At 34.6% G+C, this 16,874-nt stretch overlaps 1 protein-coding gene across 1 annotated transcript in view; it reads right to left on the bottom strand.

Moving 5' to 3' along the window:
• The window catches only part of CPD (carboxypeptidase D), a gene marked incomplete at its 3' end in the record, with an annotated part of 53,719 nt that overhangs the window by 10,710 nt on the left and 26,135 nt on the right, over positions 1 to 16,874 (bottom strand). Inside the window, exons 7-14 of the mRNA XM_084236154.1 lie at positions 15,540 to 15,707; positions 12,396 to 12,505; positions 9,956 to 10,058; positions 9,334 to 9,476; positions 7,847 to 8,016; positions 6,154 to 6,477; positions 4,139 to 4,334; positions 837 to 972 (exon numbers count right to left, since the gene is read on the bottom strand). Coding sequence (XP_084092280.1) covers positions 837 to 972; positions 4,139 to 4,334; positions 6,154 to 6,477; positions 7,847 to 8,016; positions 9,334 to 9,476; positions 9,956 to 10,058; positions 12,396 to 12,505; positions 15,540 to 15,707 — 1,350 coding nt within the window. The remainder of the gene's footprint in view (positions 1 to 836; positions 973 to 4,138; positions 4,335 to 6,153; positions 6,478 to 7,846; positions 8,017 to 9,333; positions 9,477 to 9,955; positions 10,059 to 12,395; positions 12,506 to 15,539; positions 15,708 to 16,874) is intronic.

Below are 16,874 nucleotides of genomic sequence, written 5' to 3'. Positions count from 1 at the left end.
AATAAGTAAAAATAATTTAGGTGATAAATAATCTATCTTTGAAAGCAGTTTTCTTTTTCGCATTTTTTGTAAGAACAAAAAATCAGAAACAAACTAGATATCCATGAGTAGGGAAACAGATGTATAAACTAGAGTACAGCCATTAAGATTGTTAGAGATTTATAAGCACTGAAATGGGAAGATTTTAATGATATATTCAATTAAAAAAAGGTACAGTGGCATCCCTGGTGGCGCAATGGGCTAAGATGCAACCTACGAAGCTATCCACCGCCACTGCAGCACGAGTTCGATCCCTGGGCAGGGAGATACCCACATGGCGCAGCAGACCTCTCCTGACTCACCTGCTGCTCCCCTCAGCAGTGTATTTTGGTCGATCTGCCTGTTCTGCTCCCCACTTTGTCTCAGGTGAATCCTCTCACCCCCCATGCCTCTGGCCTGTACCCCAGTTCTTGTATGCATAAATAAATATTTAAAAAAAAAAAGGTACAGAACAGTACATATAGTTAATGATTCTATTTAAGTAAATAAGAAATATACCCCTTCAAATCAACTTACACACATACATATGGGAGAAAGGAGAAAGAATATACAATTCAGTATGATTAGTGTTGGCACCATCTCAATATTACTGGTTGAATTTCTAAGAGTTTTTAATGCTTTTGTAAATGAAAAAGGAGGAAAGTAAAAAAAATTCTGTATTTCTAATGTTCACTTATATCCATAACCTAGACAAGAAATCACTTCACTACTCATCTACAAAACAGGATCAACCAATTTCCCAACAAGAGAACTAAAATTTCTGTGAAGTACTATAATGTCATAAAAATGAGTCTTACTTGTAAAGTCTGTATCCAGGTCTTTGCCATGAGCATTTGTCTGTCCTGTCTTTGAACTACAGTCTTTCTCTTGTGCTCTCTCCCGCCCATCTGGATTTAGAGAAGGGACAATCACAATTCTAGTCCTGTCAACCAACTAAAACAGAAACAGAAATCAATTAGTTTATTAGCTCTATGTGGAATCAAAAGGTACCCTTGTGCATGCCATAAATAGGAAGTCTTTATTGCTTATTTTAAACACAGACATATTAGGTAAAACTAAGAAATAAAAACAAAATTATCTCTTGCTTCAAATATTAAAAAAGAAACAAAAAACTACTGCACCGATAATGTCCCCAGATATCCCCTGATGACTGTCCAGCAGGGGTCAGAAACCACAGTCTGCAGGCTAAGTTTAGCCTGCTGCTTATAAATAAATTTTATTGGCACCTACTAACATCCATTCATATGACTATTTTTGTGCTGGGATGAAAAAGTTGTGTAGTTGTAATACAGACTATCTATACCACAAACCTTAAAACATATACTATTTGGCCCATTACAGAAAAATTTGCTGACCACTGACTTAGATTAATAGTGAGATATTTTCCAGACCAAAACTGGAATGTATAATCTGACAATTATCGGTGTATGTGACAGAACTGAAATCTGCATGTCTAAAAAAGGAGTGGGATATTTGTCTTAGCCATAATAATATCTCTCCAACTTATCCAAAGACATTAATACCTACATTTGTGGCATGAAATAATTTCTGATATACTTCATCCTGTATATTTCTTTTCTTTTTTTTTTAAAGATTGATTGATTGATTGATTTATACATACATGCATACAAGCACTGGGTACAGTCAGAAGCGCGGGAGGGTGAGAGAATTCACCAGAGCCAGAGCAGGGAGCAGAGCAGGAAGAAGGACCGAGGTACACTGCTGAGGGGAGCAGCAGGTGGCAGGAGGTCTGCGCGCCATGTGGGACCCTCCTCCGGTGGCCAGGCAGCAGCCGGGGATCAAACCAGTGCTGCAGAGGCTGCGGGCAGCTTCGCAACCCAGCACTCAACCGCTGCGCCACCGGGGAGGCCCCATCCTGTATATTTCTAATAGTAAATCAGAATAAATGGTTCCTAGTTTATTTATTCTAGTAAGACAGTCTATAGCTTGAAAATATTAGAGACCTTTTGACTCATTGTTTTGTTTTTTTTTTTTAAGATTTATTTATTTATTATTACTCAGCATTCAAAAAAGATAAGCACATGCAATTTGCAGCAACATGGATGGCGCTGGAAGGGATCATGCTCAGCGAAATAAGCCAAAAAGAAAAAGAAAAATACCGGATGGTCTCACTCATAGCAGGAATCTAGAAAACTTAAATAAGGGACCAGGAAAATGAATAACTATAAGAAAGTGAAAATCAGAATCAACAAAAAACTATGAAACAGAGACACTTTTGGGGGGGTGGGGGGCGGGAGGGGAGGGATTGGGATCAGAAAGGGGGGGCTGCAACTGTATGGGGAATATAAAAATAAAATTTATTATTAAAATAAAAAAAAGAAAAAAAATAAAAGTTTATTGAAAATGCTAAAAAAAAAAAATATTTATTTATTTATTTATTTATTTTTGTTTATACAAGAACCAGGGTACAGGCCAGATGCGCGAGAGGGTGAGAGGATTCACCAGAGACAGAGTGGGGAACAGAACAGGGAGATTGATGAAAAACTGCTGAGGGGAGGAGCGGGAGCGACAGGAAAGGTCTGCCGCGCCATGTGGGACCCTCACGTGGGACCCTTACCGGCCGGCTGGGATGGAACCAGTGCTGCAGAGGCTGTGGACAGCTTCACCACGCTGCGCTCAAGTGCCTGCACCAGCAGGGGAGGCCCTGATTTACTGGTTTTTAAATCTCTCCCCTGGAGGGAGATCATGTTCTAAAATTTATGTGCATAGGCTTCACGACAGGTCTCTGGATATGTATATATTTTCTCCAACTTTCCAGATTATTCTCACTCTTAGCTCAGAGCAAATAACAATCTAAAATTCAAGTCCAATTAGAACAGTGAGGTAAATTCTCATAAACAAGAAATTTTTAAATTCCAAGGAGATATTTTATTGAGGCTATATGGTCTATAACAACCATAAAATCAGTAGGTGCCAACTCTGGTCAAATACTAGGATAATCTAAGGAGTTACTAAGCGGCTACTAATGCCTCCTGGGCTAGGTCCCAGGTATTGGTATTTTTAAAAACTCTCCAAATACTTCTTGTGTGTAGCCAGGGTTGAAAGTCATGGCTCTAGGTACTCTCCTGTATTAAAAGTAAAAATAACACAAACAGAAAAATACCTTTCAGATACTCCTTGGAAGTTATAGGAAAAAGTAAATACTTGTTTTGCTGAAGATGGTAAAATAATTTTTGATCAAGTCCAATTTAATTTCCTCTCCTCTAATCTCACTGGTCCCTTCTGATCCTAATCATGATATCAGTTCTTGCTCTATTTCTTTTGGGGGAGGCAGTATGATATAGCAAAAGAGCATAAGGTTTTGAGTGAGACACACTTGGGTTTAAACCCCAAGTTTACCACTTACTAGCTGTGTGACCTCCTGTAAGTTATCAACTATCTCTGTTTTAGCTTTCACATCTACAAAATTACATAATTACAGGTTGAGGGTTAAATTATAAACATACTTAGTATAGTACCTACACAGTTAAGTATTAAATATTAGTTCCTTTCCCCTATCCTAAATTCTTTATAGATGATGCCAATTAGTGTTTTTGAAGCATGCACATTCTCTCTTTTCTCTTAAGAAAACACATAATTGGGTTGTTTAACACACATGACCAAATCTCTGGATCAAAGTTCTTTTCTATACTCATGGATGGCTAACATAGACAATGCCATATTATTTTTTCTGAAATCTCTTAGCAGCCAAGATGTCCCATAATTTTGTATTTATTATAGGAAAAGAAAAATTTATTTTCTATCTTATTTTTCAATATAGTTCTTTACAGGAACTGGGAATGGAGATTCCTCAAGTTAAAATACACAAAAATGTGAGTAAAGATGGAGGTGTGATCTATTAAAAAAAAAAAAAGGAATAGAAGATTGAATGTAATCTCTAGTACTTGTCACTCTATGCCTCTTAGTTTTACAAAAAAAAAAAAAAGAGGAAAGACACTATTGAATATATAATAAAGATGATCTGTTTTTAAGAGTAAAATCTAACAGGAAATTAAAACATTTTTAAATGATGCCTTGATATCAATGTATCACTGAGCTTTTTCCTTGTAAAATATGTCTAAACCGGTCATTCTCTTACTTGTGTAACAGCTGGGATCTTTTTGTAGTTCAGACAGAGAAATTCTGCCAGAGCCAAAAGCAGTTCAGTTCCAACTGGAGCATTTCCATGGATACCAGCGACAAAACGAATCTTTGGTTCTTCAGGCTCAGACATGTTGGGTTTATTGGAGATTTCAAGGGACCAAATGTGACGATATTCAACACTCTGTCCCAAACTTTTAAGAACCAGAACAAAAAGTTACAAATACTCAAGCATTATTATGTCAATGACAACTTAGAGTTTAAAGTCTTTAAAGAATGAACCATTGTATCAGATAACATTAAGAAAATTAGTTTTCCTTGACCAAAGAAGTCAAATAGAAGTGAGGTATTCTCAGAGTTAGGAGAAATTATGGCTTAGTTCTTCAGCATTCCTCTAAATCCAGTCATTCTCATTCCATCCTCACAATATCTCCCCTGAGAGGTGTGAATCTCTACCTCTGAATCATACACAGTGTTGTACACCAATACCAATGCAATAAAAAAAAACAAAATATTTACCCTATCTTTTATAATCCATACTATTTAATGTCTTAAATTCATGTAAGTGTAGAGAACCTCACTTGTTAAGACTAAATTAACATATGTAAATTAGATACTTTATAAATATATTGTATGTAATATAAATATAAGTGCAATACCAGTATCACAGTAAAATAATTTTAATTGATCTGCTTGTCCAAGGTCTGAGTTTTATTTGATATAAAATTCTGAGCTTATGGCCTGGTTTATTCGCTATATAGGAACACTTACAAGAGTCAGATAGAAACAAAATATTGTTAAACTGAGAAGGAGTAACAGAACAGAAAAAAAAATGCTTTCTCATGATGCTCTTCAGGATACTTAGTGCCTATTGGAGGACCACCTCAAACTGCCTCATGTTCTACCACTGACAGATGTTGCATATTTTGGGAAAAATACCTGAAAAGTGTATCTTGAATTTGAAGGTAAAAGAAATTTAAATGAACTCAGTAAATGGACAGCAAAATAATATCCAAATTTTTATTTTAAAATATGAAAATCTATAAGCTCCATGTAACACTAAAATGGATAATATTAAAATCTGAACTGAGAAGAAATATTCAGGAATAAGTTGAGGAAGACAAGCAATTGGTATTGCCAAAGTAATTAGCATTTTTTGTATCTATTTTTGAAAATCATAAACCTGTATTCAAGAAGTTAAACTTGCTTGTAAAATAAAATACTTGCTTGTAAAAGGTTAGATAATATTCATTAGTTATGTAGTGGAGAACTATAAGCTCAGGGGAAAATGTAAAGTAAAGGCCTTACAATAGGCAAACAATAGGAATCAAAATATCAAAGAAATAATTTTTGAGTACTGTAATAAGGAAATAATTTAAAATAATTTTTAAGTCCTAAAGAGGACTTAAGATGAAACAACGAAAGTGAGGCAAAAGGCCTCAGAGATGAAGGTAAAGGCTGTCTCAGCTATCAGTTTTATATAATTCAGTATTGAGTATTTTCCCCAGATCCTCAATCATTTATATCTTAAGGCTTTATGCAACAGAGATTAAATAGAGAGTAATAGAGGAAATGACAGCATTTCATTTTCTAATTTGAAAAAAATATTACACATTATCCCTGACAGGTTAGCTTATAGTTCCAAATTCCTTCTTTGCCCCCAGCAAGATGTGACAAAGTAATATTTAGTCAGAACATGAATTTGCAGCTGAGAAGTGGAAAGGGTTTTGAAATCAAAGTAATCATTGGGAAGAGTAATTTTACATTTCCTGGAGGCACAGGCCATACATTGCTAATGTAATAAGTAATTCTACTCCATAGTACCTCATACAAGTTTACAGGTTTCATTACTAGAAAATCTCCAAGAAAATACCTGTTTCAAAATAAGTAAGCTCCAACTTTCTGTACGTTGAGCTCCCAAATATTTCTATTAATAAATTACTACAAAAACTATTCAACATAGCTAGTGCTAATTGTAACCTTAAAAAAAGGCAGTAAAAAGGTAACGCTTACTTGGTAAGATTTGTAATATGTGGATAGTTCATCACAAGTCCTCTCAGAAACTCTGATAAGTCTTTGTATGAATGGTATCGATAAAGAGCCAGATTTGAGGAGGAATGTAACATGAGGCCTTCCAAACCATTCTCAGCTGAAAGGTCTTTAATTAACATTTCGAACTCTTTACTAACTGGGTCACTGGTGTCCTCTGTGTGGGTGCTCTCCCCCTTTCCTTTCTTTGAGTCACTGTTTGAATCTGTTGAAGATCTCACAAGTGTGAAGTTGACCTGAATAGCACCTTCACTCTTTACGGTCACATTCTTGGTAACTGGATTATATCTGTAAGAAAGGAGATAGTTTAGAGCCACGTCTTCAGCTAGAGTACCTAAGCCCTGTGGAAACATAAGTGTAGAGGATGTGAATCCTTGAGATTAATGTGGTGCCTCTTCTTAACTGTCAAATTTGTAACTTCATGATAATTTAATATTTGTCTTAAACATCAACAAAGAACAGACATGAGAAGACTGTAAAATATGAGTAAGTTAAGATTAAATATATGACTTTCAAACAAAGTTTGTACATACAGTGTATATTTCTATGTCTTCAGGAATCTGAGTTCACCTGTCTGCCATCAGGGTACATAGGTGGAAAAGTTTGGAGGTATTTTTTAGAACATTCTCTATCAAAAACAGTGTTCTGGCCCTTTTTTTCAGCTACCTTGTTGCTTCAGTTTTTCTAATACTACACCAAAACTGAAGACAGTGAACAGCTTATTACTCATTGATGTAAAGTTCTAACCTGTCAATTTATGGGCCACAAAATATTTGAAAATATTTTTTTAAGAAAGGTATATAAGTTTGTTCACATGCTTATCCTTACTTTAATGGATGGTCAAACTAATTCGTCAGAAATAAGGTAGCTAATGGGAGGAAGAGAAAATAGCCTATGATAACATCTACACTTATCAAAACACAAAAAAGAAAACTACAAAAAGTAAAAACAATGAGTTTCAGATTAAGTAGGCAGTTGGTTCCAATTCTAAGCTGTCTGCAAAGGAGGAGGAAGATAAAAAAAATTTTTTTTCCATGGAAAAACAGGTCCTAAGTTCTTTTTTTCCATTTAAGTAAATATACTTAATCTTTGTGGAAAGAAGTACTTATCTTTATGGAAAATAAATATACTTTTCTTTTTAGAAAATAAATATAGTTATCTTTGTGGGAAAAAAGCCATAATAAAGATGAAAAAGGCCTTTCTTTGAGAAAGACTCTCACTGAAACAATCAGGGAAACATACAATGAATGTGAAGAATTTTCAAAGGGTACACATGTGAAGTGGTGGTTTTTATTGGGCAACATGACTAGAAGCATGCAACAAAGTTGTTTTCCAACTAACAGGTACAATTGTTACTATCAAGGAGGAAACCACTCATGACAGATGATGGCTCCCTTTGTATCTAGATAGAAGGCAGATGATCTGAGAGAAGGACAAAAGAGGCCATTGTGCAAGGTGCATAATTTCACCCATCTGATAAGTCTTTTTTTTTTTTTCATTTTTCTACTAAAGGTAAGTCAAATGTGTAACCAGTTCTGAACTTATTAGCATTAAGCTCAAGGTTGCTTGGAAGGCTTTCTAGGGCTTTCTAGCAATACAGAATGAAATCACATTTGTCTTATCTCTAGCACACAATTTCAGAGCCGTAGTCACTCACCCTCGAGCAGAGGCTGTGATTTTATAAGTTCCAGGAACCAAGAGACGCCAGTAATCTCCCATTTTGTAAGTAGTCACTGGGTGATTAATTTCAGCAACACTAATAGTGGCATTTAATATACCCCTGCCATCTGTAGCATCTAGTACAAATCCTTTGACACCTTGATGAACCTGGATAAATACAGGGATACCAGATTTTAGTTAATCATCATGAAATTATTTTGGGAGCTCATATCCAAAATAACATTGTTAATAATGGTAAACATGTGAAACAGAAATATAGGAGTTCAGTATAAAGCTCAATGTAAATGTCCATTACACAAAATATTTTAGCTTCTGAAAGGCTATTTTCTCATAGGACAGTTTTGTCTTTACCATGAGGAATATAAATAACACTGTTTAAAGAGTAGCACATGTGACAACTTCAGAATATAGAACATTTTACAAGAAAACTGTCCTAGTCTCTTTAAAATGAAAATGTTTTTGAAAAATGAGGACTATTCTAGATTAAAGAGATAGAATGATTAAATGCAATGCATAAAACTTGACTAGATCCTGGTTCTTAACTATAGCTATAAAGACATTTTGGGGACAAGATGAGGAAATTGAATATAGACTATGTAGCAGGCAATATTTGAGAATTATTGCTAATTTTCTTAGGTGAGATTATGGCATTAGAGATGGCATGTAGGGAAATATCCTTATTTCCACAAAATGTATTCTCAAATACTCAGGCATAAAATAGCATAATACTTGCAATTAATATTAGATTAGTTCAACAAAAATGTGTATACATATGCAATTTAAATATAAATAAAGCAAATACAGCAAAACGTTAAAAATTGTTAAATCTAGGGGAAGTATTTACTGTATTAGTCTTATTTTTCTGTATATTTAAAATTACTCAGAATGAAATTTTTTTAAAAATTAGTATGTAAATGCCACTCCACTCAGCAAAAGGAATGAAGAAGAAGGATAATTACTGACACAAAGTATTAGTCAGACTACCCTAATAACCATATTAGCATATTTCTTATATTCTTTACCTATTGGCCACCATGAATATCCAAACAAAAGGTAATTAATCATTTCACAGCTAATCACTGGCAAAAAGAAAAATAAAAAATATTTACCCCCATAGCCCATCTTTCTATCATTTGAAAAATGCTTAGGCATGCATCCAATTTATGTTAGCCTTTCATAAAGATTAACTTACCTTTACGTTAGTCTTTATAAAATATAAGGGTAAAAAATTGACCACTTTTTAAGAGTAAAACAGCACTACATTGTTTAATCATTTCAACTCTTCCCATTAATACAAATAAACTTCTAAAATCCATCAATTTTCTTTATAAATTACTAAAATATTAGTAGGCTAAATTGGAATTCAAAAGGGTATATTCTAAAATCATTCTCTGAAAATCCTATCTATACACAGAAATCTTCTTGCTCTTAGGAGAAATTTCAGTTTAACTCCTGAATAGTCACCTGCTTCATAAACTGGATGAGTGATCTTCGATTCTGTTCCCAAAATTTTGGCAGCTCATTTTCAAATGGGTATTTCATACAACCTAATTCAATAGTTACTTCAAAGCAATTTGTTTGTAAATAGTTCCAGTCCTGCATACCACCTAAAGGATGAAAAAATTTATATCAGTCTTTCTGAAGATGTTCCAACTAGTTCAGATCCCAAAAGGTAAACAACTTTCCTAGTAAAAAGCAAAAGTCATCTTTTATCAACATCAGCTGAGAAATATTCATGCCTTCTTTTGAGAGTTCTTTGCTGCTTGTGGTTCGGGTAAAACATCCATACATTAATATTGACGAAGAATCCACATGTAGCTTACACTCTTCTTACTAGTACATCTGAGATGTTTTATAATAACCAGAAGTAAAATACAACACTTTCATCAGTTTTAGTTCATTTTACTCAAAACTCAAAGTGTGACAAAGTGTAAAATAGTTGAAAGGTTTATGTGCTCTTAACTACTTAAACAATATTTTAAAAGAATGATTTTTTCTAAAAATTAAAAAAATCAATAGCAATAGCAATTCAGAGGGGACAAAAAATCCACCAAGTTATATGGCCTTGATACAAAATAAGGTTTACCTGGGACATTATACCAGCTAGCTCCATTTGTTATTCCATGAGGAAAATATTCATTAGGGTACATATTCTTGCAAGGTCTGCCTTGAAACATCTGGGAATTTTCCTGAAAAAAAAAAAAAAAATTCTTGCATTTATTTGTATTTGCATCAAAAAACATGGGAAGGATAAGGGAAAATAATAAAAGTAGTTACCAAATAGGGTGTATATAGGGGTGAGAATGGGGTAGTTGGGGCCATAGGAAGCAGTGAGACTTTTCAATGTGTAACTTTCTATGCCATTTTGAATTTTTTTAATATTTTATTTTATATAATTCTTACATCATTTTTCATTTTTGCACAATGTATGCATTTTCATTTTGGTTATATTCCCCATACAATTGCACACCCCCCCCCCTTATTTTGACCCTAGTCCTTCCTCTCCCCGATCCTCCCCCCAACCCCGTAGTGTGTCTCTGGTTTATAGTTGCTTGTTGATTTTTATTTTCACTTTGTATTAATTAGTCTTTTTTCTGGTCCCTTATTTAGGTTTTCTAAATTCCTGCTATGAGTGAGGCCATCCGGTATCTACTTTTTAAAATCAAACTTAATAAACATGCTTTGTAAAAAATAATGGAGGAACTTTTATTTACTATTCACAATTACAAGTAATATAAAATCCAACCCTCTTCAAAGCAAAAAAAATGTTCATAGTCATACTTTCATTTCATAGTCTTAATAAGGTTAAAGTCCAGAAAAGATAATTCACATATAGTGTAGAATAGGCAGCTTTCTCTCACTTCTGTGGGAAATTTGACTCTGTGCTTAGACTACTACACTTTGCACAATTATCCTGGCACAACTGGTTGCATCTTTTATTGCCCTAAAGACAATATACTGCTCCTCAAAACAGCCCATGTTTGTGTGTCCTCAGCATCTACCACAGAGTCTAGCATAATATGTGTGCATCATAGCATATCTAACGGAGAGTAAGAAAAACTGCCAGGGAATTATAAATAAATGCTATCGAAATCTAGAAAAGAGAGATTATCTCTGACTGAAGTGTCAGGTAAAATATCTTGAAGAAATTGTTATAAAAGGTAGTCAAAATAACATTTCTCTCTTTTGGAAATGGTGGAGGGGAATACAGAAAAACATGAAGAGAAAAATAATAATTTCTCATTTTCCCATCACTGAGAATGAACCATTTTACTTTAAATATATAAGCAACCCTCTTCCATAGACTTAGTATATCAACTACAGACTTATGAGTCCACCACTCTCTGGTTAAATAAAAATCATTTTAGATGATTGCAGTAATTGTATACTTTTACTTTGTTTTTTCCCCCCACTAAAGACTTGCACACATCTTCTATTTCCATCAGTATCTATCAATTTATCCATTTAGTAATATGTTATATAAATATAGTACTATTCTACTACATTAATATAATACACATGTATATCTTTTATAAACATGCAAATAATGATAACATGTATGAATGATTAGTCTATTTTCTTACTATTATCTATTTACTTCAGACAGTAGGGTACCAGGTGGTTAGTTCTCACACACATAATCTTATCATCCCCTAGCCAGAGCCTGGGAAGCTCACTCATTATTTTTGTTATTCTCAAACTGTGGAGATGTACGCAGGTCACTTCCAGGCTCTCAACACCAAGTCCTGTCACTCAGAGGTTTTCCTCCGAGACACATGTGTTTTCACATGCCTTAAAGATTTGGGTCAAGGCCCTTCTGCTCATTGCTCAGGGTCTCTCCATTTTGTTATTCTCAGACTGTGGAGTTGTAGAAGCCTGACTCCATACAGGTCACTTTCCAGGCTCTCAATACCAAGTCCTGTCACTCAGAGGTTTTCCTCCGAGACACATGTGTTTTCACATGCCTTAGGGACTCGGGTCAAGGCCCTTCTGCTCACTATGCGGGGTGGCCGCCTCCAACAGTCTATGAATATGGTGAATTACTTATTTTCACATGTTGAAAGGGAAAGCAGCCATAGATGATATGTAAAAGAGTGGAAATGGCTGTGTGTCAATAAAACTTTAATTACAAAAAACAGGTGATAGGCTAGAAATATTTCACCTTAGAGATACAGTCTGTCAACCTTAGACTACTTTATTAGGTTTACAACTGAAGTATTTGTCATATGAAATAAACTAGCATGCTTGTTTACATTTATTGTGTTTAGTTTACTATGTTCCAGTATGTTTAAAAGATGAAAATACACTACCTGAATCTATAGTCTAATGTGGAAAGACAGGCCTTGTGTTCAAAAGTGAGGTGAGAAATAGAGGAGCAAAAGCAGTATATAGCTGCCGAAAATGAATCATGAAAGGCCTAACCAAGAAGAAATCACTTTACCTGAGTCTTGAAGGACTTTGTTTTAAGGTATATTTTAAATGAAAAAATTACTTCTATAGCATTTTATGCTTAAGCACAAGCATACCTTGGAATAAGAAAGTGCTATTTGTTGAAACACAGCATCATCTGGTGATTTACTGTATGTGGCAAGCCCTTGTTCATCATCATCAAAAGGGTAGTTAACCACCAAAGAACCTACAAGGGAAAGGAAGAAAATGTATCATGTTGTCTGTTTCAAGATGGATCATTAAAGTAAGCATTTCACGATATTGCCAGAGACAAGAAACCAATGCAATTTCCTAAGACTAATATCCTCAGGCGAAATGTAAAGGTTGCTAATTTCTTCATACTTCGAAACCAAAGTAGATAAGTGAGAAGGGAAGCAAGTGCTTAACACCTAGAAGTTCCTTAAATGGAAAGGTCTTGGGAATTTAACTGAATTTATATGTGTAATATATAAGCCAACACTGAAACTAGAAGTATTAAATGATTTCATATTTTACATTATTTAGAATCAGAAAAATTGAGCAAAATTTGATACTACTCAATAAAATTCAGACATTTATAAGGTAGAGGGATTTTAAAAAAAGAAGGGATCCCTGAAACCCAATTAACCCATCCTCCTCATTCCAGACATGGAATCAAAAAGTTTACATGACTTATATATAGATAACAAAGCAATCTTGACCTACACTCAGAAAAAAGATGCTCACGTTAGAAACTAATCAAATGGAGTTATATGACTCTTCATGACCTAAAGTAAAGAAAGTGATGCTTTAATACATATGTAAAGGAGATCAGCTCTCTTCATGCTCTGTGATCACAAGGCATAAAGCAATTAGGGTGGTTATTATATGAAAGTCCTGAGCTACACATGGCCCCTCCCCTACATATTGCCAGATAAAATCTCTTATTTTTCTATTACTACATTGTTTTTATTTGTCCACCTGTCCATTTATTTTGCCTCTAATGACCCATTCTTTACCTTTTTTTTATCATGGGCATGCAAGTGAGGGTACATTAAGTGTGAATTCAGATGAAGTAAACCTGTGATAATAAATATTGGCAAGCATGTAGAAAACAGTTGACAGTTCCTCAAAAAGCTAAACATGGAATTACTATATGATAGTATTTTTATCAAAAACAACTAACTATGAAATTATCCAAAAGAATTGAAAGCAGAGACTGAAAAGTAGATATTGTATACCAATACTTGCAGTAGCAATATTCATAACAGCAAAAAGTAGAAACAACCCTAATGTCCATTAATAAGCAAACTGTGCTATATACTGTTCATAAAATGGAATGTAATTATTCAGCCACAAAAAGGTATGGTGCACTAATACATGCCACAGTATCAATGAACACTGAAAATAATGTCAAGTGAAAGGAGGCACAAAAGGTCACATATTGTATGATTCTGTTTCTATAAAATATTCAAAATAGGCAAATCCACAGGGACAGAACAATTGTTGTAGGATCTCAATTTACTTCTTAAATCCAAAAATCCATAAATGTGTGCAGACTGGTGTTTACCAGGGCCTGAGGGAAGAGGAGAATAAGGAACAAATGCTTAATGGGTAAGGGTTTTCTTTTGGTGAGATGAATGTTTGGGAACTTGATAGAGATGGTGATTGTATAATATTGTGAATGCATTAAAGTTCACTAAATTGTTTACTAAAATGGTTGATTTTATTTTGTATGCATCTCATCTTAACAGAATATTAGTATCAAAAAATAAAAATTGGTATCAAAAATAAAATATTAGTATCAAAAATTACAAAAGGAATGTTGCTCTTCTCTATATTCTTTCAAAATCCTTCTGAGCTGTTAGGCTGGATATAAAGAAATACTCTAAATTTTTTCTACCAAGATTTCAAGTCATTTAAAGTCTTCAAGAAGAAAAAACAGACATGTCATTGAAAGAAATACATTTACATGATTGAAGATGCCTAACTCCTAAGATGCCAAGGCATGGATGGATACCACATGTGTAAGCTTATAAATTATTTTCACTGAATATAATTAGTATTATTTTTTCAGATTTAACCAATATGATGTTTGACTTATTGTGAGGACACTTTTAAAAGCCCCCTGCCAAAAAATATTTCTATCAAACATGAAATACATAAAATATAAAAAAAGTTCTGCCAACCAGGCTGTAATTTCATTATTCCTATTTGAAATCACCCATAATTACCAATTGTAGAGGTAATTTTTCCTACTGTTGGCAAACTTTTGAAGCAATTTTTCAAGAATCTCAACTTCTTAAATCTAAATATCCATAAGTATGTATTGTTATTCTTAAGTGGCAGGTTAACCTAACTGCCATCACATATCAACTGCAATACTTCTTCTGGACATGCTAACAAATATTGACATTAAGTTACTTCCCCACTAGCTATCATTCCATTCTTTCCCACTGCTCCCCACTCCAGCCTGAGACAATCACTGATCTACTTTCTATCTCTAATGATTTGCCTTTTCTGGACATTTCACAAAAAATACTCACACAATGAATGATCTCTTGTAGTCAGCTTCTATCACCTTAATGTGTTCAAGATTTCTCTATGTTTAAGAAACGCATGCATATGTTTATGTTTCATATGCACGTGTTTCATAAACATAAGCATCAGTACTTCATTCTTTTTTATGGACAACATATTCTATTACATGGTTATATCATACTTTATTTATCCATCTATTAGTTGATGTTACTTGAGTTATTTCTACATTTTGTTTATTATAGTATTATTATGAACATTCAGGACAAGTTTGTATGTGGACATGTTTTCAGCTTTCTTGGGTACTGACACCTTCACTCACTCTTATTCATACAACCCTAGTTGGATACTGATGATTTTTAATTTTAATCTCTCATTCTATTTAACTGCTCCATTCCCACGGAATTATAGGAGATATTCAAGCTCAGACAGTACAAGAAAATGAAGATATTTTGTTGCAGTTAAATATATATCAGATAAAAGATGATAAAATCTACACATACTAAAAAGATTTATTAAACTTTAAAGAGAATGAGGAGAAGGAAAAACAGCCAGGAAACTGGCTTAAAAAGTAATGAGAAAAGGTCTTTATTATTGTTTACCATACAGCATAACAGGATACCCATCTTTCAAGAAAGCTTAAGATTATAAACAGATAAAATCCCACAAGGATTTTCAAATGCTCTCAACAAGAATTAATTAGTAGAATATCAAGTTGCTATTACCTCCATGCAGGTTTGCTGACAGTACGAATGGAAAGGATTTCATCCAGCTCATTACAGCAATAGTTTCTGGTTGGGTAGGATCTGTGATCTGAACAAACTGGTCTGGGAAATTTCGGTTCAGGTCAAAGTTGTTGCTGTTGTTTCTGCCAATTACACTTAATGAATCTCCTGTATAATAAAGGATTCTAATTTAAGCCATGTTTCATTTATATTTTAATCCAACACATGCTACTTCAAATATCTTATCTCAAAGGTCAATGTGAACTTATTAATGTACACTATAACCAATCACACTATGTTTAAAAAATGCATCTTTTTACACTGTATACTGTACACTGTGTGTCTATATATACATATACAGACACTGTGTGTCTATATATACATAATAGACATGTATTACATGTGTATTATATGTGTATGTATCTTTTTCAGATCTTTTGAACAGAGAGGTAAAATCATTATCTCTCTGTTTTGGCCCTCTGACCATTCTTTGAGGGGAAAAAGCCAATCATACAAATTATATTTAAGTATTTTTAATTATTAATAATCCACATTACTGGGCCTCCCCGGTGGCGCAGCGGTTGAGCACTGGATTGCGAAGCTGCCCGCAGCCTCTGCAGCGCTGGTTTGATCCCCGGCTGCTCCCGGGCCACCGGAGGAGGGTCCCACATGGCATGCAGACCTCTCCTGCCGCCCGCTGCTCCCCTCAGCAGTGTACTTTGGTCCTTCTGCCTGCTCTGCTCCCTGCTCTGGCTCTGGTGAATTCTCTCACCTTCCTGCGCTTCTGACTGTACCCAGTGCTTGTATAAATAAATAAATAAATAAATCTTAAAAAAAAAAAAATCCACATTACTGACACAATCACAATGTTGAACAGACATTATTAATGAGAGGGGTACTGTATTGTGCTAGTATACGGTTCACTAAGACATCATAAAGAAACAGACTGAATGAAAAGGAGAAAACTGTGGTGTGCTTCACTAAAGTGATCACAAAAAGGTAAAGTTAGTCAACAATATAAGTTGGGGCCTCCCTGGTGGCACAAGAGGTTAAGATACAACCTATGAAGCTATCTGCAGCACTGCATCATGAGTTCGATACCCGGCAAGGGAGCTACCCACATGGCGCAGCAGACCTCTCCTGACTAGCCTGCTCCTCCCCTCAGCAGTGTACTTCAGTCAATCTGCCAGTTCTGTTCCCCACTCTGTCTCCGGTGAATCCTCTCACCCCCCACATCTCAGGCCTGTACCCCAGTTCTTGTGTACATAAATAAATAAATCTTTAAAAAAAAGAAGAATATAAGTTGGAAGTCTGCTCTGATGGAAGAGAAAGGGT

This window comes from Talpa europaea (assembly GCF_964194135.1).
Source record: "Talpa europaea genome assembly, chromosome: 7".
Taxonomy (NCBI): Eukaryota; Metazoa; Chordata; class Mammalia; order Eulipotyphla; family Talpidae; genus Talpa; species Talpa europaea.
This window is presented reverse-complemented; position numbering and strand designations above follow the sequence as displayed.